We start from the raw sequence: 25,680 nt of genomic DNA, 5'->3' as shown, positions 1-25,680 counted from the left end.
CAGCTTTAATCAAAACTTGAAATTTTATAATCATTATTCATAAAGTAAACATTAGAATATTAATTATTGTATATGCAATAACTACTCCATTGTCAATCTTTTTTCCCGTTCAAAAACCAAATGCAAATGTCCATTTTTAAATGATAAATGATCCCAGGTCTCATATTATTTCACAGATACTTCTTTCTGTCACTGCTTATTTACCATATTCAGATTAAGAAAACGATAAAAGGTCATGGCGTTTTGATCTAACAGTTTTTATCTAAACATTTTAGAAAACAAAAGAAAACTAGAAGGAAAAGACAATAATAGGAAACTTCAGAAGGAAATCAAATGTTGTTTGTTTTTAGGTTTTTCTAGGACTACGAGTATCTTTAAGCCCATCCCTCACGAAACAAAGAGACAACCAAGTATAGAGGGTTTGACCAGGTTCACAAGCTTTGTATCAGAAATCTAAATTAATTAAACATAATTTTTTCTTATTTTTTCTTTACGTGGCAAATTATTAAAATGAGTATTAGGTTTTGATTCTTAATGCATATATTACAAGATAAAAAAATTCAACTATTCGACTACTATTTTAATATATAAATAAAACAAAATTTTATTTGCAATCTCATCCTTTATATGTTTGTTATTGTTGGAATATAAAAGTGGAAAATATATTATATAGAAAAATAAAAACAGTTCACAAATATGAACAAAATAAATTTCATATTTTTATTTACTTCATCAGAGTGGAAGACCTAAATTAATTCAGTTCGGAATAGCTATTTGTCCTTAAATAAAAGTGCCCATGTGAAATTTAATTCCACTTGCACCTTTTTCTTGTCCATATCAGCAGGTTTTTAGTTGGAAACTTGCGTTTAAAGCTTATATATTATTAATTAAATGATCCAGAAATCAAAGAGTCACGGGACAGCAGAAGCTAATTATCAGCAGATTTTCTGTCCTGATATTTAGATTCTTCTGCTGGCAGCCTCTGATTTTATTTTGTTTAGAAAAAATGCATGCAATTAGGGCTATGAATCTGCGTCTTGCACCTAACATTACTCTAATGAATATCATTAATTCACTAGCTCATGTAATCTTCTCTCTCTCTTTTTTTTTTTTTTTTTTTTTTTCAATCCTGCTAGTTTAGTTTTATACAGACACATTCATGTCGCACGCTTCTCTGGCACGGCATAAACACGTGCTTGATACAAAATATCATGTGCTAATTTGTTTAAGAATAGACATAGTATCATATATCATATCCGTACATGTGCTTCATAGTCATACCTACTGCGTCTTAATTTTCATGCTTATGATACACTATCTTCTCTTAACTATATCCATGAAAATATAGAACCCAATAGTAAGTGAACCAAAAGCTCTAGGATGCTATTTGGACAATAAAGACAACCACGAAATACCTAAATTTGTTTTCCGCTTGGCTACGGTAAGAACATGAAACGGCATGGTTCAACTATCGAAAAAACACCTTCAATACATGTGTTTGCATATGCTTTAACTCTAAAGGGTTCTTGCTACAATGATAATAATGGAGCTATTACAGTATTTGTGATTCCCAGTTGCACTTTAAATATAGCAACAGCACGAGATTACAGATAAGCAAGAACTGAAAGTTAGAAAACTATCTAATCCAAAAGGCTTAACTCATAGGTGGTAAGACCCTAACTCGTTAAACCTAATATCTTTTGTTGTATTCCTATGTGGAATCTTTTAACTCTTAACAACAAAAATAAGCAGAGATAAGATATTATCACTAGGTGGTCTTTGGCCACAATGAGTAACAGACTTTATGTTGGCAGTTAATTGCCTAGAAGAATGCACTAAAAAGCAAAAATGCCTACAATCAACCTTAGTTTTTGTTCATGAAATGCTCTATCTTTTAATTTTCAGTGCTTATTTCTACATTATGCAATCAGGTAGAATTATTGTCAATACTATTAGTTTCTGTTCACATAACGAAAAATAAAATAGAGGAGAGAAACCAATGAATGTTAGCTGTGCTACTTCCCATAGATTCACATGGAACCACTCCATTGATCCACTTAATGGTGATCAAAGTTGAACTCTAAATGGTCAAACTGCAGCCATACTGGAACAATTACACCTAGATAAGTAAGCATATCCAACAGTACAATTTGAATGAAAGTAAACAACATTAAGAGTTAGTTCCATATTTCACAAATATTGTAATACATGGTATTTAAAAATTTGGCAATTGAAGTGTTCTGTTAATGGCCTTGGTGTAGGATCTGGTCATGGGTTGTTGAACAGGGGAATCTCCTTCAAGATCCTAGAATTTGGTGGCTTGAAAAGATCCTTCAAGATCCTAGAGCGACCTATTGTGATTTGAAGAAAAGGGAAAGAGGAGCGGAAGAAAAGAGTTCGTTGGAGGGAGCTGTGACCTCTTAAGAATTGTGATAAACTTGCTTGTTTTATTCATAAACATGTTCTCTTTTCATAAGAGATTACATGATTTCATAATGATTAACTTTCTTAGTTGTAGCCTCTTTTTGAGGCATTACTTCAGAATATACAACCAAATAAAATAAAAGCTATTATTTCTAATTGTTGCCATTTGTTTTGCTGTTCCCTTTTATTTTCTGTTGACTTTTTCTTGTGTAATTGTTGCCTATGAATGCATCCTTAAGATGTTCACTGATCATCTAGGTAAGAAGACAACAAGCAAGGCCAAGTCAAATCAAACGTTGTTTGCCAATCAATGCCAAGTAGTTATATAGCTCCTAGAATCTTAGGTTTGCTCACATGACGATAATGTGAAAGCTCAAATACTATAGAAATGAAATTCATCTTTCAAAAAGTTAGAAACAAAATCCTAGCAAAAACAACACAACAAGACCAAATGCTTATTTGAACACCAAAGTTGAGGTAATTTTTTCCAGATCCAGCCACAAAATAAATGGGATAAGTTGTTATCATTGCCGTTCAATTCAATCACCTTCATTCAACAAAAGATGGAGTTAGACTAACCTTATTTCCCTGAAGTTGGTATTTGACTCTTTATCAAGTTTGCAACATGTTGAGCAACCCATACTGAGCCAGCCTCTGTGCAAGAGAAATTATGAGTATAACCTTCCCTTTCAACTGATATAGCAATATTAGGAACCTGCTCTGAAATCTGTGAGAAAAAAGGGTATGAGTCACCTCATCAGTCAACCTTTCCTAATTGTTTGGATCATCCACATATTGAGTGATCTTCCATTTCCTATGTTAGGGTTCTTAGGATAAAGCCTGCTCAACTAATTTGAATTTAACTTTAAGACAACCAACATTACAGAGGCCACATAAAACTATTCTACATGATAACAACTGAAAATTCTTATTATTTCACTCCCCTAAATATCAGATATAATACTAAAAAACTAACTCAGACTACATTTTGTTTGAACAAGATTCCCCCAGTTTGACCATGAAGAAACCTGAAATCTGTAGCATTAGAAGTAAACTTCTGAATTAGTAGTAGTAAAATGCTCATATGATCCAAGAAGCACACAGGCATTTTGAAATCTGGATACAGACACATGCTTGCTTAAATGAATAGAGACACATACATGAATAGAGATATAGCCAAATAATTAACATTGTAAGGGGCAGAAATCAGGAGATAATATTAAAAGTATCATAACCAAACACATGCTTGATCCAGTATCATAACTTAAAGAAGAGTCCACACTTCATATGCGTAGCTCATACATGCATACTCAACAAACAGGCTTCCAATTGCAAATCCACAAACAAAAAACATATGATACTCTTCGCAGTGAAAGAAATAGGTAATTGGAGACTGATAAAGAGAGAGAAAGACGTGCAAAAGAAAGAATACCTTACCTCTTCAAACATTTGCAATGGTCCCCAGTGGTCATCATCACCAAACAAAAACGTGATTTTATCCTTACTTCCCCTCATGAATGTCCAATCTGGTCTCTCTAAAAGCTAAATTAATTTAAAATTATAGAAGACAAAAAAAAAAAGGTAAGGATGATGTTATGAACTGGATGAACTTTATCACTTCCATCCAAGAATCATTTTCTGGTAATATATCATCTTGGAGATGACGAGTGCTAAGAAAAGTAGTACTTCTTAATCAATAAAAATTTGTATCATTTAGGCAGGTGAAATTTAACTTCTGCCTTCACTTTTGAGTTTTAGATAATGTAGATTTGCTATTAATATAATTTTTACACATACAGTTCTACAAAATTAAGTGGAAAGAAGATATTGACCAGAGTGTGTCAGCATTAATTGTGTTAGGATGTCAGCAGAGCACCGAAAGCCTGTAAACTGACTTTGTTGAAGATAACTAGATTTATGGAAACTAGATATGGAGTTCATGTAAAAAACATTGCTTTTTGCGTGGAATTAGAACACAGTAGTGGTATGATTCCACCAGGCTAAACTGGAAGTGATAGACATTTTAAATTTTTTCTGGAGATGCAGAAAACTTTTGTAATTGTTTGCTTTATGTTATAGAAAATGAAAAAATGAAACTACACATGAAGATGTAATTCAAGATCATCTTTATGTTTTCCATAAGATTGGTAATTGAAACACTAGAATACAGTATTTTACAATGTTAATCTTATAAGAAAAAGTGCCTCCTTGAATTCTGTCATTGTCATAAAGAGCACATTCCGCATGAGGTGGTACTGTAAATAAGTGAAATATAAATGAGAAAATTTTAAAAATTCAACACAGAGAAATATAAAATCCCATACATATAGAACACATAATTTTTCTTGGCATAAATATGTGAGCCTATGGCTTACAATGTCCTCTACGGTGAAGCCACTATATATATTTATATATATATATATATATAAACAAGCAAAGATTCATTATTTACTTTAAGCACTATAGTAAATAAATTTGCAGTGCATGAACCAAAGCTTCTGTCTAGAAACAAAAATATACCCGTGGTAACTGACTACAAGCAGCCTCAACAGCAGTAGAAGACCAAGATCTACCAAAAGATTTTAATACAATTAACCTTAAAGCCCATTTCGGTAGCATCCCCAATAATGCCACAATGAAACTAACTACGGCAGAGAGGAATGAGGACCTGAAACAAATAATTTTCTATCATTATCCATATGCATTAATTGTAAGCATAAACTAAGAATACAAGAAGAAGAGTGTAAAGATAAATAATACAAAACAGATAGACATTAAACAAAAATCCTTCTACAATAATGAATTGACCAAATAGTTCAGTTGTGCACAGCTATGAGTTAATTAGGTCAGTTAATTTTTCATGTTACTAGGCTATTAAAAACCAGATGCTCATTATGGAATGTTCACCAAAGAGGAAATGATTTTTGAGGGCATTCTAAAAAATAATGGGAAAAAAGTAAAACAAAACCAAAAGACAAGGGACCTCAGAGAATACATTCTCAATGTCACCAGTAAATAGTGCACAAGCAAAGATGAGACAGGGAGAGAAAAGAAACAACAACAAGAAAGAAAGAGCTAGGCCTTACGCTGCAATTGTCCCAATAATAGGCTGCCATGTTGATATTGGGTTTAATGCTAAAAATGGATACAGTGCTATACAATATATCACCTGTAAAGCCAGAAATAAATTGTCAGTCCTTTAAAGTCAAAGCACACAAGATATCTAACAAAAAATTTGGGAGAAGCAAACATCACCTTCTCCTGAAGCCTCTTCAGTGTTTCAATAGATATATATGAACCAATAGAATGCCCAACCTTCAAAAAGAAATTGAGAGTGATAGAATTCATTTCAGAACCAGAAAAAACCTAGATAATTTATTACTGGGAAAATGGAGAACCACTCAAAGGAGTAAAAACATTTTTTATAAGCTAAAATAGCTAAAAAACTGATAATATATATACTACAGAATCTTGTTCTTGCATTTGCAAATGCTGTTTAGTGTTTGTGAATTGTGTGTGTGTTTGTGTGTTACATAATATATATATGATATGATTAGGATACACATATTGGTAGAACAGCTTAATACAAGATAGACAATGATGTTGATGATACTGAAAGTATCAAAACAAAGAATCATACCAGGATTATAGGAACCTCAGAATTTCTCAATTCTTGTCTGATGAAGTCTATCTGCAAAAAGGCAATCACGATTCTGCATATCATACTGGAAAACAAACAAAGTTTGACTAACAAAAACTAAAAAGAATGGCACTCCCAGGAAAAAAAAAAGGTACAGAGGTTTGTGTAATGTTACAGAATTATTAACAATGGTAATCAATTTTAATTTTTAAATATAGGGTTAAAACTAGCAGTACAGGAGAAAAGGAAGTTTGATGATATTTGGTTGTCAACTCTATTACCATGACACAGATTCCACAGAGAACAATCCTTCTGATAATTAATTGACACAAATATAAGAAGTTACTAGTCTAGCAAATAAAGTTATATTTCTTAATAGACAACCCCTTACAAACAAGAAGAGCTAAACTGACCTTATGATCAATCTGATCTTGCATTGAGAACAATCTTCCATTCTCCCAGTCCTAAGAACAACAAACATCATAGAGAATGAGACAAATATATAGGAACAAAGTCCTACTAGGAAAATTTGCTAACATTAAAAATTAGCTCATAATAAAAAAAATTACAATGACAAGAATAATTTATGGAAATAAAATTACCCTTTTTGTATGAGAAATGTGTCCAATAGCTAATACACAAAAAAGGTAAAACCAAATTAGGTAAAATTAGGAGAGGGAAAAGACGCAAAAGCAAAGAGTCAGACTGAAAAATTGCCTGTTATGGATGCAACTCCATCAAGCAGCTCAAACAAGGCTTCCAAAAAGTCCTTATAGAATGCTATCACGCCTGTGATTATTCAACTACAATTAAGCTCTTAATCCTCAAAATTCAATTATTAATTACTCAAAAAAAAAAAAAAAAAAAAAACAACCAGGATTTCCAGGAATGAACAAAACATGCAATTTTCGATCATCAGCTTCAATCTCTAGCAATTCAGTTGTGTAACTGAGCATAAAATAAAATCATACATTACAAAATTAACATAATTAAGTACAAAAAGTTAGAATAAACTCTCAAGAAACGGAAAATAAAATGCCTGGAGACGTTGCACAAACGGGAATTCGCAGGTTTTCTGACTTTGGAAAACAAATTCTCGCTAGTCATACTGCTCCTTCTCACACACCTTACTCTATACTGTTTTCCAGATATCGCACTGATATAGAAAGCGGGAGGGACGTGAGCTAAACGTTGAAGAAGAAATGAATTTGTACGTATAAATGGAAACTTTCATAAGGTATTTTGTGACAGATGAATTTACCTGGAATGGGCAGAGGATGGTCGATAAGCGGGAGAAAGAAGGCGGAGAAGCATTTCTTTTTTTATTTTTATTTTTGTTTTAGATACAATTTTTATTTTTATTTTTTTGACGATCACAATTTGTTTTTAATTAAATAATTTAAATCACATTTTTTTTATATGGAGTACTAGAATAATTTTGTTTTGTAGGTTACTACTAAATGCCCGCCTTCCCCTTCAATAATATTAACTAAATTTATAATAAATATTTATAACTGAAAAGATTCGAATCAATCAGATAATATCTAATACATTTACTATTTTATTAGAACCGCGTGCACAGGGTTTTGTTTTTTTGACCAAAATAACGTGGTTTGTGTTGAGGAATTCCAAAAAATTTAAGGAACATGAAAAAATATATAGTACAAGTGAATTTAGTGTAACCAAAAAAACGATTTATATAAAAAAATTATTAAAGCACTATAACTGACTCCGTTTGCACTTTGTACTTCAAGCAGATTCAATATACTGACTAATCTGCTTAAAGTATAAGAGGATTTAATTGCAACATTTTAATATTTTTCATACATAAACCGCTTACACTACAAACAGCTGCTTTTTATTACAGAATCCGTTTGTGCTATATATATTTTCATATTCCTTGAAATTTATTGGAATTCTTTAATAAAAATTGCCTTATTTTGATAAATAATTTAGAATCACACTATTTGGTAAATAGTTTTACAACCACATTATTTTGGTCACCCGAAATTTTTATAAACAACGGTCACATTTGTCATTCTTGTTGGGGGTTGGTCTTCTCTTTTTTAGGTACAGTAGAGAAATTAAGAAACAAAAGAAATCCAAAACAAAGACAAATATGAAATATCACTAGGGCCGGGGATGAAATGTGGCAGCTGCATCACCTAACAAATGTAACTTTGATTCACCTACCAAATGACTCCATTCGGCCAAGAAATTAGCACATGCATTGCTTTTTTTAAGAATGTACATAAAGGCATGAGGTTCAAGTTGTCCCAAATCCCAATCAAGAGAGTTTTAATTAATTTTGTGATTTAACTAGAAAATTACGTTAAGAAAATTATTTATCATACTGTGTAGTCCAATATCTTTTTAAACTATTAAACTAATTTATTAATAAAAGTTGCATAGCTAATCTAATTCCTTATTGGTCCTATTTATTTTGATAATATTAATACCATTAATAATTACAAGTTGGCTCAATTACTGAAAAAAGAAAATAAGAAAAAAGAATACCATTTCCCCTTATGTAATAAATAATTTACATTAAATTTACAATAGCTTATATAGCAAATTTGCTAAATATATTTACAGAATAGTTTATATAATACAATTATAAGAATTTATCATTGATTATTCTCTCAATATCAACTTTTCCGTGCATATGCAGAATTTCTCTCCCTTTATTCCATTTGAGTCGAGACTCAACCTGCTTACCCATCAATTTCAATAGAGCAAGATTTATCTTTAATAAATCACCAAGCCGGATGAACTGCACAAGGAATTTTAATTTGAATAATCCTGTTTTTGGGTTATGTTATATTTAACCCAAAAAGAAGTCTTCAATCTGAAAAATTATTTAATAATGATCCCAAGATTGCAATTCTGTCAACATTTCATGAAAAATAGCTCACAATTGTTAAAAATTCATTCACTGCTACCGCAGATGAAAAAAATGAGATCAAAACAGTAAACATGCCAATAGATAATATACATTAAAATTCAGAAAATCACAATTATGAAATTCGCAATTGCGTCGAACTTCATTCCTAACAACTAGATCGAATGACATTGTTGTAACTCAACCTTCTAATGATCAGAAGCCAAACCTGAACTTAATTAGACTGGCTATCCCAATTGTTTCTGGCTATCCTACTCTTGTTTCTTCAAGGATTGGGAAGAAGATTCCTCAGCTTTACCTGTAAGCTGACTTGCACTGGCTTTGGCGTCTGAAACAAACTTAGGATCCGGTTTGTGTTTCTCTGAAGGTTCCTTCATTGCCATATAGATATAAAATGCAATAACTATATTGACTGATATAACAGCAAGGAATCCACTCAACAGGGTCAGAGCATGGGGAGATAAATGGGTTACACCTATTCCAAATGGTCCAAGAAATAATATGACTATGAAACCTAAATGAGCAAAACGATGTAGAGGTACTTCAGCCTCTCCCTATTTTTTTGAACATAAGACAAGTACTAGCTAAGATTTAGACACCTTAGTGAATATTATATTTGTTGGCAAGAACTGCTTCAGAAATGCATGGGACAACAATTTTCTCTATCAACAATTGGCGTCTCCCTATTTTTTGATCATAAGACAAGGACTTGCTAATATTTAGACACCTTAGTGAACATTATATTTGTTGGCAAGAACTGCTTCAGAAATGCATGGGACAACAATTTTCTCTATCAACATTCAACAACAACAACAACATGCCACATGAAAATGATTCAAGAGATTTTCCATACGGTTATCTCATGTATTTTCTATACGGTCATCTCATGTGTCTAGTTCTTGATAAAGTTCTTTGTGATCTCTTTGGTTTAGCCCCCCGTGAAACAAGTTGGAACACGTTCTTTTTATGCACAACTACTACTTGTTTCTGAAAATCTAACCAAATTCTGTTAAGCACAACTACTACTTTATTCTAAACATCTTAAGCTTCCGATTCTAAATCGTAATTGGAACTAACAGTTTCCAGTTTGATTCCAGTTCCAGATTTTTTGAAATCAAGACCATCGATTCTGGAACCGAAACTAGCGGTTCCGGAACTGTGGCCACCCCTATATATAGGGCATTCAAACTTGGTGTGCTGACTTATCGACACAACCGAACCGACTCATTTTAGTTCGGTCAACTAAATAAAGATTCGATCATCGATTTATTCAGTTTGAACTAAATTTATATTTTGATTCGATTTAGTTTCGTAAAAATTTATGGGTTGAACTTAAAATCGAATTGAGATGGTAAAACCGATCAAAACTAAACGAACCAAGGCAATTTCAGTTTGATTTGTTGACAAAAAACTTCAGTTTGTATTTTTTGATCTCACTCTAACCAAACCGATCATTTGCTCAACCCTATGCCTATGAGTACCGAGGCAATTTCAGATTGGTTTGTCGACAAAAAACTTCAGTTTATATTTTTTTGATCCCGATCAAACCAAACCAATCATTTGCTCAACCCTATACCTACTAGTTCAAAGGACAACAGGCACACCACTGCTCCAAACCTTTACATTTGCATTTTGCTAACACCGAAAAATATGTCCTCGAGCAAAAGGGATAGGCCACCGATGAACATTGCAACCCCCTCTCTCTCTCCCTCTCTCTCTCTCTCTCTATATATATATAATATTAACTCCATCCAATTAGCTTGGGGCACTCATTAGATCCCGTACTTGATTTCAAGGTTAGGGAAATCTTTAACTAAGTATAAAGTGATTTCTTAGTATAAGTTTCTCTGATAATCATCTTCTCTAGAAGATTATGAAATATTAAGTTCTTGACATCCAGAGGCAAATCAGAGATGCAATCTGATTTAAAGCATATGCTGATTCACTACTGCTATGTGCAAGACAATTTGCTGACTTAATTTAAGATATAGAAATACTTTCCATGTTCAAGATAACAAATAAATAAATAAAAAACATCCATATTTCCACAATCCTACACAGAAATATACAAATGGATTCAATTTCCAGAAAATACAAACCAAAATGCAATACTAACTTACAGGAAGATGGTTTATTTTAAAATGTTAATATAAAAGAATGGGAGATAATGATCATCTGCGACCTAATTGCCCAGCAATCATGAGATCAATCACTTGAATTATAAAAAATATGGCAAAATAAACAGCATACTAGCATGAGCCTAATATTTGATTCTTTATCAAGTTTGCTACGTGCTGTGCCACCCATGATGAACCTGCCTCAGTGCAACAGAAACTATGAGTATGGCCTTCCCTTTCGATCGATAGAGTAATGCCAGGTACCTGCTTTGCAATCTATAAGTAAAAAGGTGAGTTCAGCATGAGCCCAGAAAGTCCACTTAAAAGAAAAGCAATGACCAAGAATTTCCATGAGCAATTTAACTATCTTGCAGTAGTCAACATTATCATCATAAATATTGTTGTGAAGCTCTTTTTGTTATTGCCACCTTCATATGATGCTTCTTGAGTGGTTATGCTCACAATAATTCTTGCAAATATCCAATCCCGACATGATAAATAGTTTACCAAAATCCTATTGTAATGAATTTCAAGGGGAAAAAACTCATTAAACTAGCAAGCTATTCATTTAGTTACAGAATATGTGGAACTAACTATTATTAAGATCCCATTCACATTAACATTATAAGATGTCTGACCACAGACATCCATTTGTTAGTTACATCATATAGGCCCAGGTAGGACATCCGATTGCTCCTTTGCTTGTGAAGTCGAGCAAAATGAGCCTGATATTTAAGACCAAAAGAAATTTACTTGGCCTGGTATACGGAAAGCCTGTATGTTCATGGCAGCTAACATGTTTCTCATACTGTGGCCAAATTATCAGCCATAACATTTCAGAACAGACTTCATGTGATCCCTACCATGCCTCTTCCAATTTAACCAAAGAGAGTGGCAAGTAACCTCAAAGGGTAGAAGGGGAAAACACAAATTTTAATCATTCTATAGGTTACAAAGAAATGTGTGCTTGACCATACAATCTTAAATGATGACTCTATACTCCACATAGGCTAAGCAAGCACTTCACATGTACACTATATTCTATTGAAGGTTTTAAAAGGATGCAATATTGACAAGAAATTGAGAATCCATCACTCACCTCTTCAAACATCTCCAGTGGACCCCAGTGATCATCGACACCAAACAAGAATGCCATTTTACTCTGATTTTCTCTCATGAATTCCCAATTTGGTGTTTCAGAAAGCTAACATGAAAGAACAACCGTTAAGACAGGATGACAGACATACTTCAGCAATCTCATGCAAACATTGCTGTCCGCTAAAATCTTTTGCTGGAGTAGAAGCAGCATATGTGTACCTGTGAGAGGACAGACAGTATTGAACAAAAAAAGAAAAGAAAAGTACATCATTAGTTTTCCAATTAAGATCGTATCTTTCTGCATAATATGATTCAAGCAGGTAGAGGTTGTTAATTACTATAAATCCACATGCTAGATATGTTTGGTTGTTAAATACTGAAAACTATAAGCAAAAAAAGAACTTTTGAGTTTTGCATTATCAATATTGAAGTAACGGTGAGCATTAAAACTGTTTTCCATATCAATAGAAAAAAGATTGGCAAACAATAAATTGTGATCTAATGTTCCATCCTGTAATCCACACTCTATTTGGAAACAATTGAACAAGGAATTCATTTCGTTTGTTAATGAATTCTTTAGTGCAAAATCATTTGTGATAGAATTTTCATGTTTAGTATGCTACATATATTGATAATTATAACTCAATCAAATTTATATAAATATTGCGTTTGCAACAAACTAGTTGATTGAGTTTAATATTTCATTTACCTATGGAGCTTACATGTGTTAATATAGAAAAATCTAGCAATTGAAAAAAAAAAAAATTAAGGTGTTGCTTTAACTAAATGGAGTTATTCAAGTCTAATAAATCTTGCAGTAAGTGGTACATGGAATTTGTTTCTAGAACTTGATCAATTTTGACAGGATTTATATCAAATCCAAGAACAATGTGTTCCATGGAAATGAAAATTTGAAATTCCATATGAATATTTTTGTGGTCCAAATATACAAATAGAGAATTCAAGTGGACTGCATAAGTTTTTCTTGAACTTATTTGATCCAAACATAATGCAGTCATTTTTGAATACCTTTTAAGGAGATATCAAAAAGCCTACTATGAATCCTACAATTTACAACCACACATCATTAACACCATAAGCAAACAAAAGTACCTTTCTGAATTCTGTCAGTGCCATAAAGATCATATTCCGAAACGAATGGTACTGTCAATATATGAAATATAAAATGAAAATCAATTTACAAATCCAAATTATGGAGATACGGAATACCTAACTTGTTATCAACATTAGTTAAAAAGAAAATCAATGTCACTGCATGTATGTCACAAAAGAGAGTAGATTAAACATGCAGCAAGACATTCAAATGGTTCAAAACCTGTTTGAAGCATATTTACAGGCCATGAAGGAAACTACTATCTATACAAGAAAAACAAGATCATACCTGTAGCAAATGACTACAAGCAGCATCAACAGCAGTAGCAGACCATGATTTTCCAATAGAATTTGACACAATTATTCTTGAAATACACCTAGGTAACACACCCAATGATGCTATACTGAAACTAAGCAAATCCGACCGAATAGAGGACCTGAAAATTCACAAATTCTACCATAGAACTATCAAGCGTAACAAGTATAATGACAAAAGTCAAAATTGAGAAAACAGTAATACTAGTCAAACAGAAACCTATGGACAAAATAATGATGGCCAACAGAGAGTGAAAAGAGCTGGTCATTCCTACAGCTATAAATTAAACTCAATCAGCCAATTTATATTAATTCTGCAACCTATATCAACTGGAAAATTGACCTGATCAAGACAAAGAAAAAATAACAATAGAGAACATTTCATGTAATTATTCATTTGATTTCCAAGATTTTTTATTTTTTATTTTTTATTCTACTGAGGCATCCAGTTCTTATAGCATTAGGATTATTGCAGCTTATCAACAAATTGAAAAAAGAAGCGAATATCAGATTTACAAAAGCATTTGTCACATTTGAGCCCTGTTAGAAATTCACGATGTAATTCTTATCCAAGGCATGATGCCAACATGAGTATAAGTGACACTCTAATGGAAATTCTAGTGTGAAGTTTGGAATCCTCGTATTCCTTCAAACTGGCAGCCAATCTACACAAATTTCAGATTTAATGTACAATTCATTATATCCAAAAATGTCCATTGAAAATCCTGACCAACTCCAGCATCATTTAGCATCAGATGCTACAAAGATTTTCATCAAAGCACTCTTCACACATATTGTTCAACTTTCAAAGTGCAGATTTGCAGCTACAAATCAGCCCTAAAATCTATAATATATCATCCTTCCTTCCAAAGCTGTTACATCCCTTAAAATGAACAATTTAAAGCAGATGTCTACATCATGTTTGCTGTTTATTCAAAACCTCTATTTCCTATCCTATATCACCAGTGAGATGAACCCTAGGAAAGAATCATCAAAGAGACAGTTATTTAGCATCTGAAGCAAGTAACCAAAAAAGAGAGTAATTTCATAACCACAGTGCATATGATTGCTAATAGGAGGGGGAATAATGTTGCTCAAACAAAGAAAGAGCTTTACTCTGCAAGTTTCTTTATCTTAGTCTGCTTCTCTGATAAAGGATTCAGCATTAGAAACGGATATAGTCCTATAAAATACTTAACCTACAAAACAAGTGCTAAATGTCAAGGAAAATCCCATAAGAGATAGGATGACAAGTACCGAAACTATGAAGTTTGCAAAACAACCATCACCTCAGGAGACCTCCTTAGCGTTTCAATGGATATGTAGGAACCAATAGAATGCCCAACCTTTTCAGAGAAATAAAAATAACATTAATTACTTTTAACTTAATTTGGAAACTAGAGCAGCCACCAGAAGAATGGCTGATCTCTGGCTCTATAATTCTATAAATGGCTAGAGGGAAAAAAAAAAAAAGCAATCATGTTTGTAGACACATGATACTAGAAATTGGAAATCAAGTTTCCACCAACCAGTCATCCGAAAAAGGACAACAACATTTCCTGTGATGAGAAGATGTTAATGTTTCATCAGAAGTGTTTCTTTCATCTTGAAAAAGCTACATGTGTTTATGATCAAGCCTTCAAAATAACCAATTGCACTTAATCAAACAAGCAGTATGGCCTAGATTGGACGTCTCCTCATATTTTCAGTTTTCCAATCGAAAGGGTACATGAATAAGTTGACCTTATTTTGGAAAATGATAGAAATTATAAAAGAAAATGGCCTGACCAGCACTATAGGAACCCCAATAGTTTTCCGCTCTTGTTCAATGAAATCCACCTGCAAAAATTTATATAAGCAACTAGAAATTACAATGCACTGAATATACTAGACAAGTATAGTGGTTTCAACCAACAAAACTAAAGAAGAACACCATTTGGAAATGGGTAATGCCTAAAGGAAAATCCGTCATGTTCTTGAATAGGTGATAAAATGTTGAACTGGAAGTTAAAGTTGGCATCCCAAGAAAAACCAAGTTTGTTGATATAATGAGAATTACATGAATTAAAAGATTCAAGGGAAATTCCTCATTAAGATGGAATTGAATTTCAGACCCTCAACTCTTTCACCCATACATTCGAACCAAAGCCCAAGCAGATTGATCAAAAAGGTTCATTAAACTTCAATTCATGAATGAACCTAACTCATCCAGATGCATTATCCTTGCAGGCATAGGTTTCCAACCGAAAAACAAAGTCTAAAGTCCTAAAATATTAGACGACAAAGGTCACTGAAAGCCAGTAGAGAAAGAAGAAACATACCTTGTGATCAATTTGTTGTTGTAATGAGAACAGCCTTCCACGCTCCCAGTTCTAACGAAGGAACTGCACTAGTCAGCCAAACAGAAATATATACAAATCCAATATTGCGCAGACCACCTTTTCTTTCAGTAAAACAAAAAATACAAGTTATCTGGTTTACCAAGAAAAATATTTTCTTAAATATCATGTTATGTTTCAAAGCATTCTGTGAAACAAATGATTGGTTCTTAATCTTAAAAAAATAACAAAAAATAAATAAAAAATAAAAAGCATCTCCCAGAAATTCAATTCCACTTTAATACTCCTGGAAAAAATTGAGACTATAACTCTGACCCAGCCACATTGCAACATGATAAACACTACCGGATAAAGAATTTCTTCTAGAAATATAGTTTCAAGGCCAACATTCCGCTATCTAATAACCCAATGTTAACAAAAGCCAAGTACCTTTTTTGTGTGAGATATGTGTCCAATAGCTGTTGACCAATGCAAAACAAGCCTTCAAAAAAAGTAACCATCAAACCCCAAAAATTGAAAAACCCAAAAAAAAAAAAAAAAAAAAAAAAAAAGAATAAGCATGAGAATTGCCTGTGACAGATGCAGTTCCTCCTAGCAACTCGTATAATGATTCCAAAAAATCCTTATAAAATGAAACAACACCTGTAATCAAAAAACCCATCATCCACAAGTCTCATAAAGCCCCCCAAAAAAATAACAGAAACATAAAAAAGAACTAACCAGGATTTCCAGGGATAAAGAGAACATGCAATTTAGGGTCATCAGAGCGAATCTCTAGCAACTCAGTTTTGTAACTGAGTACAAAATCATCAAATAAATAAAAAGCATAAACTATCACAGCAAGAAGATAAAATAAAAAAATTAAGAAACAATATACCTGGACACATTGCATAATCGAAAATTAACAGTCCTTTTGACTTTAGAAATTGAATTTTGAGAACTCATTTGTCTCCTTCAACAACACAAGCCTACACTGGCCAAGTAATCAAACAGGACAGTCGACAAAGATTGGCATTTAAAGCAAAAAAAAAAAAAAAAAAAAAATGAATGTAAAGTAAGTGCAATCGTAAGTACCAGGAAATGGCAGAGGAGAAGGAGAGTGGAAAAGGGAGAGGGAGAAGCCGTGTGTAGAGAGAAAGGAAACGTAGAAGCATTATTGGTATTATTGGGTAATTATACTATATTTATTTACTAGTTTTAATTAAATTCATGGAAGGTTTCTTTTTAGTGTAATTGTTGTTCCGTGTAACTGGAATGGAAATGAAATAATTATTAATTGATGGAAATTAGGAAGGAGGGACCTCTGCCCCTTCCGTGTAGAAACTGTTCAGCAACTGTCATGTCTGTAAACGGCACTCTGTTTGGCAACGATAGTAAATCAGTAAAAAAATATATATATATAATTTCACCTTTAAATTTAGAGAGGCGAAATGCAAAAATTATGAATTTTATCATAAAAATTTGGTGTCACCTTTAATTTTACAGGAGACCTACCTTAAAGTTATGATCTTGTGATATTATGTTTAGAATAAATGAACGATTAATGTAGAATTTATTTGTAAATAAATTTAGAATTCATTTTAAAATATATTATATTTGGAATAAATTCTTAAATGAATGTTCATTTATCTTTATTTCTTAAAAGACATTAACACAATAATTTAACAAAAACCAATAATATAACTTGTTATTTTTTTATTTCAAAAAAAACTTTTTTTTATTAAAATACAAATAATAAATGTCATATAAATAAATATGCTCACATCTCATCTAATTAATTAATTCTTATTAATTAATTAATTATATGTAGTAACATTCATTATAGTAGTTATCTTTAATTGGTGTAAAAAGACTTGTCCATTTAAATAATTAATTTGAAAAATACAGAAATATTCAAGAAGGTTATTACTGTTTTTAATTATATTTGGAAATAATTGTTTACAGGGCTCGATACAACATTTAGTTTGGAATTTTCTTTAAAAAAAATAAAAATAGAAAAGGAAATAATTATCTATAATAAATGGTGGTTTTGTCACTATAAAATTTAAATGGTTTAATTTTGTGCAATTTATTTAAAAATTTTACTAATTTTAGTAGAATTTGAGTTAGGCATTTCAAATTTTGTAAAATTCAACTTTTAGAATTCAAGTATGAATTTCTTTTTCATTGCAAACAAAATTTGAAATTTTCAAATGGATTCTATAAAATTTTATGGAATTCATTTTTTTCAAACGAGATTTTAGAAATATTATACATATCTCCATAATAGTAGTAATATTTTTTGGTAATCTGTATTTTCATATGCAAAATATTAATTTTATATTTGATTAGTACAACTATTAGAATAATAATTTTAACATTTTCAACTATCTAATAAGTGGTTAATAGCTATAATTTTATAAATTACAATATTCAATAAATAATTATGCAAGTTAAATATTAAATATGTGAAATTTTATAAATTGGAATATTCAGCTAGGGCGGTGGAATATATACATTTGACCAAATTTTCATATTACCCGTGAATAAGTACGTAAATAATGAATACTTGCACTCTTTTTTTTTTTGAAAATGTAATTGATTAATACATTATCAAGAATTACAAATAAAAATATAGACCAAATATAAAACTTTACTATTAATAGTTAATAGAATTCGCTGATCTTTTGAACGAATCAAATGAATTAATATCCTTTTGAATAATGAAACTAAAACTAAGAAGTATAATATTATATCTTTCCGTTTGGAGTTGATCTTGACAAAATATATAAATCTTCATAACAGCAACTAGTCCATTAATTGATTCGGAAGTCAAAATAATAATTCCTCTAGATCTTCTATAACTTGATTGTTTTTTCAATAATTTGCAACATATGACGAATACAAATGAGATTCCGCCGCTATGCGTCAATAGCATCATGGAGGAACAGACCGCACTATCAAGCTCATCGATGAAAATCCACACCTGCAAATCAAGATCTAAAGTCTCCAACCAAATAAAACCAAATATCATAGTTTTATTTAGTAATAAAACGTCGCAAAGAAGGGAGTACCCTCATAAATAAGGGGCGAAAAAACTTCAAAAAAAAAAAAAGATATGTTATAAGAAAAACAGATGAGTTTATTGCAGCAAGAAAAGATTAAAAATAAAAGAAGGTGAAGCGAAAGAAATAATAGAAAGTAGGAGGTAGAAAACTAAAATTAGGGTTAGAAATCTAGAGAAAAAATAGAGAAAGCCTTTTTCAATTTATAATACTTTTGTTTTTACGGCATTTGGTAAGTCATCGGGATTCAACTTTTCTATGAAAGTTGCATAAGTAATAATAATAATAGAAGTGTTGAATTAATTACTATATTTGAGCAACAATAAAAATTTGCTAAGAAATTAGGATAATCGTATTTGGCTAAGCCATAGAAGAGATAGTAAGTTCCATTAATACTTTATGACCCATTCAACAAACATGTAAAATTTCGTTCCATTAATACTTTATGACCCTTTCAACAAATATATAAAATTATATTAACTGCATATTAAATCGATATTGCAAATATAAAAACTAAAAAGTTAAAAATTATTATTGCTCGAGTGTAATGTATATTATTACTAAAATTTTTAATTTTAATGTCATAATTAGTCTTGACAGAGTTTAGGATGCTACAAGAATTTATGTGAAAAAAATGAAGGTAAACATAAGAAGAGATTGATCACTGTTTCGATTTGGAATGGGATGGAGAAGGCTTTTTTGCATAAGAAGAGGATGGTGCGCGTGCGCCAGGTGAAAATAGATTCTGATTTCCAGCTGTGTTTGGTTTGTAAGTTTCTAACAGAAAAGCCAATCAATTTTAAAGAAAACAATTGCCTTTGTATGGCCACCAGTGAAAGGAGTATGCGTAAAGGACTGGAGCGCACATAATTTGAACCTCTCCCATTTTGAAGAGAAAATAATGGAAAAAAAAAAATAGAAAATAGAAATTTCACCCATTTTTATTTGGATGGGTGTACTTTCTGAAGGAAAATAAATAACTGGAGGAAAATATTAAGGGAAAGATATTTCCATTTGTTAGGAAAAGATGAAGAAAATATTAGAAGAATTAATACTTTAATTATTTTCTACCCGAGCCCATATATTTTGAATCTCTCTCGTTTGAAGAGAAAATAATGGAAAAAAAAAATAGAAATTTCACTCATTTTTATTAAATTATCCAAATACTCCAAGTTAATTGACAAACTTTAATTCTTTCTTAAATACCCAAAATTTAAGTATGAATATAATTGTCAATTTCAATAATAACATTTATTTTGTAAGGATCCAATCGTCAATATTAAAAATAAAATTTATTTTCCTCCTAAAATATTTCTGTTTCAAGCAAAGGAAAATAAATTTATATTCTATTTTTCATTATATCCAAATCCAAACTATAGTGTGGAAAATAACTATGAAAAGAAAGCAAACAATTCTTTCTTCTGTCATTTTCTTTCCTCCAATATTTTCCTTATTGTTCTTTCCACAAAGGGTAAACGCAACCTTTTCCTTTTGCCTAACAAAATTTTCTCACCAAAATCTTCTCAAACGTGCCTAAAGACATTTTGGTCCTTGTAAATGCAAAAAGTGGAATTGAGCAAGCTCACCATGAGCCGAATAGCATCACTCGAAAATTTTCCAGGTATCAAAACAAATCCTAAGAAATTTAAATTTTTATGGTTTCTTGACTCTCCCTTTGATCATTGGCTCTTTACAATATTTAGACATCACTTATAGCATTCAACTCCCATCTATGCTTTTATTTGAACTGTTGGCACCCCAAAGAAAAACGTTCCTTAATGCCTAATTTAATTAACGATTTATGGAACATTCTCATTGAGGTAGATTCCAATTTCAGAGTCTTAACTGTGTCACACAAACCACATCCAGAGCCTTCATCCTAGCAGGACATAGGCTTGCTATCAGAAAACAGTCTCAAATCCTAGAATACACCAGCAGTTAAGGTGAAAGCCGGTCAAGAAAGAAGAAGCATACCTTGTGATCAATTTGTTGCTGTGATGAGAACAACCATCCATGCTACTAGTGAACTTCACTAGTCAACCAAAGAGGAAACACATACAAAAATAAATGCAAAAAACTAAAATATACAAAATAAATTACATTGCATCGCATTGAGCAAATTTCACAAGTGAAAGTAAACATGAATGACATCTAGCTCTTCCAAGAAAAATATTTTCTGAAACAAAAGGTCGGATCTTTATCTTCAAAAAAGAACAAGCAAAACCATTTCCACGCTGATTTAATTCCAATTTCAGACACTTGCAAAAGGTTGAGCCTAGATGTCTGACCTCAGATGCATGCAATATGACAAGTACTACCACATAAAAATGTTCTTTTGACTGTTAGTTTCAAGACCAAAAATCTGCAACCTTTCAACCCAACTAGGTCTTTTTTCAATAAATAAATAAAAGATCATAGCGCTTTAGCCTCAACATTAGTAACACACCTAGGCTTGTCTAAAGAACCCAAAATGCTACCTTAAATTTGGATTTTGATTACGAAGCAGCAACTAACTTGCACTTTGATTAGCACACAAAAGAGACACTCAGATCAAACCAATAGTAGTAAGGCACATGAAGCGTTTGAGAAACTTACTGTCATCACCAACAATAGACTGCAATTTCATAAGCACGCACTAGCAACCTCCAGAGTTTGACTTCCAAGGCTGCAGCTCAAGCTAAATACTTTCTTTCAAAAGATAAGTTGTGATACACAACTAGAAAAGAGCATCACACTTGTATTGTACCACGGCCGATGAAAGCCAGATGATAATTTCTTCCCAAAGAAGGCTTAAAAAACATGGAGCATCTTTCCAGTTGCAACATATCCATTCCAAATGGAAGCAATTTAAGAAATAATATAAAAATAAATAAATTTTCCTTAATCAGTTATAACTAAAATTATAATTATTCATAGCATGTGTATACACTCATAGTAAACCCACATAGTACACATTGCATAGAGTAGACCAACCATGACGCTAATATATTTAGCCACACCATGTTCACAATGTAACGAATAAAACTGAAGTTTAATCTCAATCCATTCCAACAAATAAGAATTTCCCATAATTCACTTCCGAAATGCGTAGAGGTCGTCTTCATAGATAAAAAATTCAAGAGCAATCCAACACATAAAACATAACAGGTTGCAATTATCAAAAATTGGTAATTCAAGAATTCCTAGAAAACAACCAAAAATATATCCTTACATTCAGATAACAAAAACTATAAACCCCTGAATAAAGCAATAATAAAGATAAGTAGAACTACTGCTCTCAATTTTCTTCAACTACAGTGCCCTTCTCGCTGACGTAGATGCCATCAAGGAATTTCCTAATATCTTTCTTCTTCACATGGCATTTCTGTCAAAAACAAAGGTTAATACAAGAGTGTAAGAATCATTCATATAGAAAGAATTGATTCTATGCTAGTGTACATTAAGCATGACCACAGAAGATATACATCAACAAATGTTCTCAAAAAATAAAAAAAAAAAGCTTGAAGGAGAAAGATAAAGATACCTGATTTATGAGGGCACAAGAACGTGACACGAGCTCTATGTCATTGCCATCCAATACCAACTCATCCTTAACCTTCTCTGACCGAACAACAGTGACACCTTCCAGCATGTCAACTTTCCTGACCTGAACAACCAAATACAGTAAGATACCACAAATCAAATAATCTTACAAAGAGAGTCGGTATGTTTTCTGTGTTATAATATATTTGGATTTCCAGTGTTCCATTAGTCCAAAACCCACAAAACCCTATATAGTTTATGTTCCATGAAGTATGAAATTCATTTTCACATGCAAATTTCATATTTGCTATAAACGAAACATCATTTAGAACTAAATATATTTAATCCTATGGAATTAGCTTGAATCAAATTCTAATAAAATTGATAGAATTTGCAAATGAATTCTAAAATTAACAAAGGTAGACTACAAGGGCAAATAAATTCTAGGTACCATGTAATAAAGCTATCTATTTAAAATGAATTATAGAGGTATTACAAACACTGAAAAGTTCATTTACTTTATTTTTTAATGAAAATTAATTCATTCCATATGAAAACCCTATGGGTATGCCAATCTGAATAGTTCGGATATCTCATTATTCATCCATTAACAGAAATGGATATTAATAACACTTAGAAAATGAGAAGATAGAAATACCTTCTTCTCGCCAAGGAAGTTGCGGATCTCAATAGCTGTGTTGGAATTGGTAATGGAGGCGTTGATAGGGAAGTGAGCATAGACAAATCGCATCTTATAGCGATAGCCCTTGGTGACACCTGTGATCAAATTCTCAACATGGCTGAGGGCGGTGCGAATGGAGGCGCTGGTCTTCCTGGATCCAAACCAAGCTTCGATCTTGAGTTTCCGTTGCCCAGTGGCCTCATCTTTGATGAGCTGAAAATCAAGATTCAAGTGCTTGAAGTTGCGAGTGAGCTTGCCTCTAGGCCCTTCTACCTCTATAACCTTGGCGTTAACTTTGATTTTAACGCCATCGGGTATATCCATAGTCTCCGATGACAATATAGTCTTCATCTTTGTAAATTCCGGATGTGAACTAACCTGATTTCGAAAATGTTCAGAAGCCGCACCAAAAACCCTAACAGGTTTTCTTGTTCTTGTAACCTTATATACAGCTACAAATAGCCAGCTAGGGTTTCGCTATGAATGGTTCATTTGAACCGAACCAAAGTGTGGAACCGAACCGGACCAAATTGAAAACCAAATAAAAATATGCATTTTTATTTTTAAATATATTATCTATTTAAAACTTTATCACAACTATTATATTTTATTATTTTAATTAAAAATTATATTAATATTTAGTAATAAATATTAAAATACATTCTATTTTTTAATTAATAATGAATTTGATTTTTATGGAGAAAAATTAAATTTAAACCTATTTTTAATTTTTAAATATGTTATTTATTTAAAACTTTATAAAAACTATTAAAGTTTATTATTTTAATTAAAAATTATATTACTATTTAGTAATAAATATTAATAGATATTATATTTATTAATTAGTGATGAATTTGATATTTATGAGAAAACTTAAATTTAAACCAATTTTCAGTTTAGACACACATCTTTCCTGTATAATCTTTTTTATATTATAACTTATGAATTATTAAATAATATTATATATATATATATATATATATATATATATATAATTGTATGTATAATTGTTTATATTTATTATAAAATTACAATTAATTAAACATATAACTGTTTTAGTATCTAATAGTGTTTTAATTATAGCTTTTCTAATCATAATTTGTATTGTTATTATATTTCATTCTATACTTATAATTAATCTAATTATCATTAATATTTTAATATATTATACTTCGTAAATATAACGTTTCTAATAACATGTGTCCTTAATATTATATATAATATTATTATAATAAATAATTCTAACAATAATTATTATCTTGCTAAAAAATAGAAATAGTATTGTAATTACTAATAATTATAATTAATAATGTTAACCAACATCAAGACTACGTCAATCTATAGTTTAAAACAAGCACATAATCACAAAGATAAAGATAATCAAATTTCAAATTTCTTTTTTTTCTGCACTGCATTCTCAATTTTCATCACCGTCCTACTATTTTGTTTATCGAATAATAGTTTCCATTGCTTTTCTTGTCTCAAGGAATGAAGGATTAATCTATTTTCTCTATCTTTAATTTTGAGCAAGTCAATTTCTATTATGTAATCGATTTTAATTTTCTAATAGATTGTGTATTTCTTTATTATTTATCGATTCTATTCTATGTTTTTTTATTATTATTAAATTTCTGTGTTTTCAATTTAAAAGAATGGAGTATCAATGTGGAGAATAATGAATTCATTTTTAACAGGAGAACTGAAACTAAAATTGGAACTATAATTGAAGAATTGAAGATTCAAAACTGAAATTGAATTATCATTTGGTTTTAAATTTGGTTCCATTGATTTCGATTCTTAAACTTAAAATGAATTGAATTATGACTATACTTTTCGATTTCAAAGGTAACTGAAATCAAGTGTTCATGTTATAGTTCGAATTCTTCATTTTTTTTTTTTAAACCGAAACAAACAATTTTAAAATAAATGGTTTCCGGTTTGAAGCTCTAAAAAATCTTTTCAATTCTCAATTTATTTTGAAAATTTTATCTTTTGTTATAATTTTTAAAATAAATTTTAAAACTTTTAGTAAAAATCAAAAAGTTTGAAAAAGATTATTTAATTTTGTGTTAAATAAGAGTGGAAGTGAAATTGGCAAGTCCAAGATCATTTTAAAAATTATGTAAAAATAGTTCGATTCTAGTCCATCATTGTTATAAATGGTGACGGATTTGAAACTAAAATCCATGATTATGGAACCATGGTCATACCTATAAAGTGTTTAGTAATATCATTTTAATCAAAATACTATTTATATTTTCTCCTTATTTTGATTTTTCAAAAATGCTACTTATCCCACTACATTATGAAACTTTTATTTGTTAGATCTTCTAAATATAATCACAAAATATAAATTTTAAATAAAAAAAAGTGAAATCTCTTTAAAAAATGATTTGGAAGACACGACATTTAAAAAAAAAAAAAATCGAATTACTGAACTACATCTGAGATTTTTGATAATCAATTTTAGTTTTATTTTAAATC

The 25,680-nt window shown here is 31.0% G+C and overlaps 4 protein-coding genes across 13 annotated transcripts; all 4 read right to left on the bottom strand.

Annotated features, from left to right (window-relative positions):
• Positions 1–1,801: 1,801 nt before the first annotated feature.
• Positions 1,802–7,487, bottom strand: LOC105635841 (uncharacterized). Of its 4 annotated transcripts, XM_020680020.3 has the most exons (14): positions 7,326–7,487; positions 7,104–7,220; positions 6,939–7,012; positions 6,782–6,853; positions 6,667–6,695; positions 6,478–6,528; positions 6,065–6,115; positions 5,680–5,739; positions 5,511–5,593; positions 4,945–5,092; positions 4,629–4,679; positions 3,862–3,966; positions 3,004–3,151; positions 1,802–2,104 (listed from the first exon to the last, which is right to left on the bottom strand). In XM_020680020.3, exons 1-13 carry the CDS (start codon positions 7,376–7,378, stop codon positions 3,005–3,007), a joined length of 1,041 nt encoding a protein of 346 aa, XP_020535679.1. In that variant the 5' UTR covers positions 7,379–7,487; the 3' UTR covers positions 1,802–2,104; position 3,004. The 4 variants fall into 4 exon arrangements, with proteins under 4 accessions (XP_020535679.1, XP_020535677.1, XP_012074355.1 ...); XM_020680018.3 differs by lacking the exon at positions 4,629–4,679 and having other exon boundaries at positions 7,326–7,484; XM_012218965.4 differs by lacking the exons at positions 1,802–2,104; positions 4,629–4,679 and adding an exon at positions 2,182–2,678 and having other exon boundaries at positions 7,326–7,484.
• Positions 7,488–8,648: 1,161 nt separating this feature from the next.
• Positions 8,649–9,849, bottom strand: LOC149498119 (uncharacterized). The gene is made up of 3 exons (XM_089718278.1): positions 9,844–9,849; positions 9,694–9,756; positions 8,649–9,520 (listed from the first exon to the last, which is right to left on the bottom strand). Exons 1-3 carry the CDS (start codon positions 9,847–9,849, stop codon positions 9,218–9,220), a joined length of 372 nt encoding a protein of 123 aa, XP_089574404.1. The 3' UTR covers positions 8,649–9,217.
• Positions 9,850–10,969: 1,120 nt separating this feature from the next.
• Positions 10,970–17,242, bottom strand: LOC105635839 (alpha/beta-Hydrolases superfamily protein). Of its 7 annotated transcripts, none has more exons than XM_037636498.2 (13): positions 17,023–17,215; positions 16,826–16,921; positions 16,669–16,742; positions 16,519–16,590; positions 16,379–16,429; positions 15,931–15,983; positions 15,398–15,448; positions 14,899–14,955; positions 14,726–14,808; positions 13,584–13,731; positions 13,295–13,345; positions 12,183–12,287; positions 10,970–11,359 (listed from the first exon to the last, which is right to left on the bottom strand). In XM_037636498.2, exons 2-13 carry the CDS (start codon positions 16,891–16,893, stop codon positions 11,216–11,218), a joined length of 957 nt encoding a protein of 318 aa, XP_037492426.1. In that variant the 5' UTR covers positions 16,894–16,921; positions 17,023–17,215; the 3' UTR covers positions 10,970–11,215. The 7 variants fall into 7 exon arrangements, 6 of the variants coding, with proteins under 6 accessions (XP_037492426.1, XP_037492425.1, XP_012074353.1 ...); XM_037636497.2 differs by having other exon boundaries at positions 16,826–16,916; positions 17,023–17,214; XM_012218963.4 differs by having other exon boundaries at positions 15,931–15,981; positions 16,378–16,406; positions 16,826–16,916; positions 17,023–17,212.
• Positions 17,243–22,063: 4,821 nt separating this feature from the next.
• On the bottom strand, positions 22,064–23,629 carry LOC105635838 (large ribosomal subunit protein uL6). Its single transcript, XM_012218961.4, has 3 exons — positions 23,173–23,629; positions 22,516–22,638; positions 22,064–22,356 (listed from the first exon to the last, which is right to left on the bottom strand). Exons 1-3 carry the CDS (start codon positions 23,545–23,547, stop codon positions 22,270–22,272), a joined length of 585 nt encoding a protein of 194 aa, XP_012074351.1. The 5' UTR covers positions 23,548–23,629; the 3' UTR covers positions 22,064–22,269.
• Positions 23,630–25,680: the final 2,051 nt, after the last annotated feature.

This window comes from Jatropha curcas, chromosome 2 (genome assembly GCF_041381405.1).
Source record: "Jatropha curcas cultivar XTBG-Jc1 chromosome 2, XTBG_Jcur_1.0, whole genome shotgun sequence".
NCBI lineage: Eukaryota > Viridiplantae > Streptophyta > Magnoliopsida > Malpighiales > Euphorbiaceae > Jatropha > Jatropha curcas.
The sequence above is the reverse complement of the archived record's forward strand: the minus strand, read 5'-3'. Positions and strand labels throughout refer to the sequence as shown.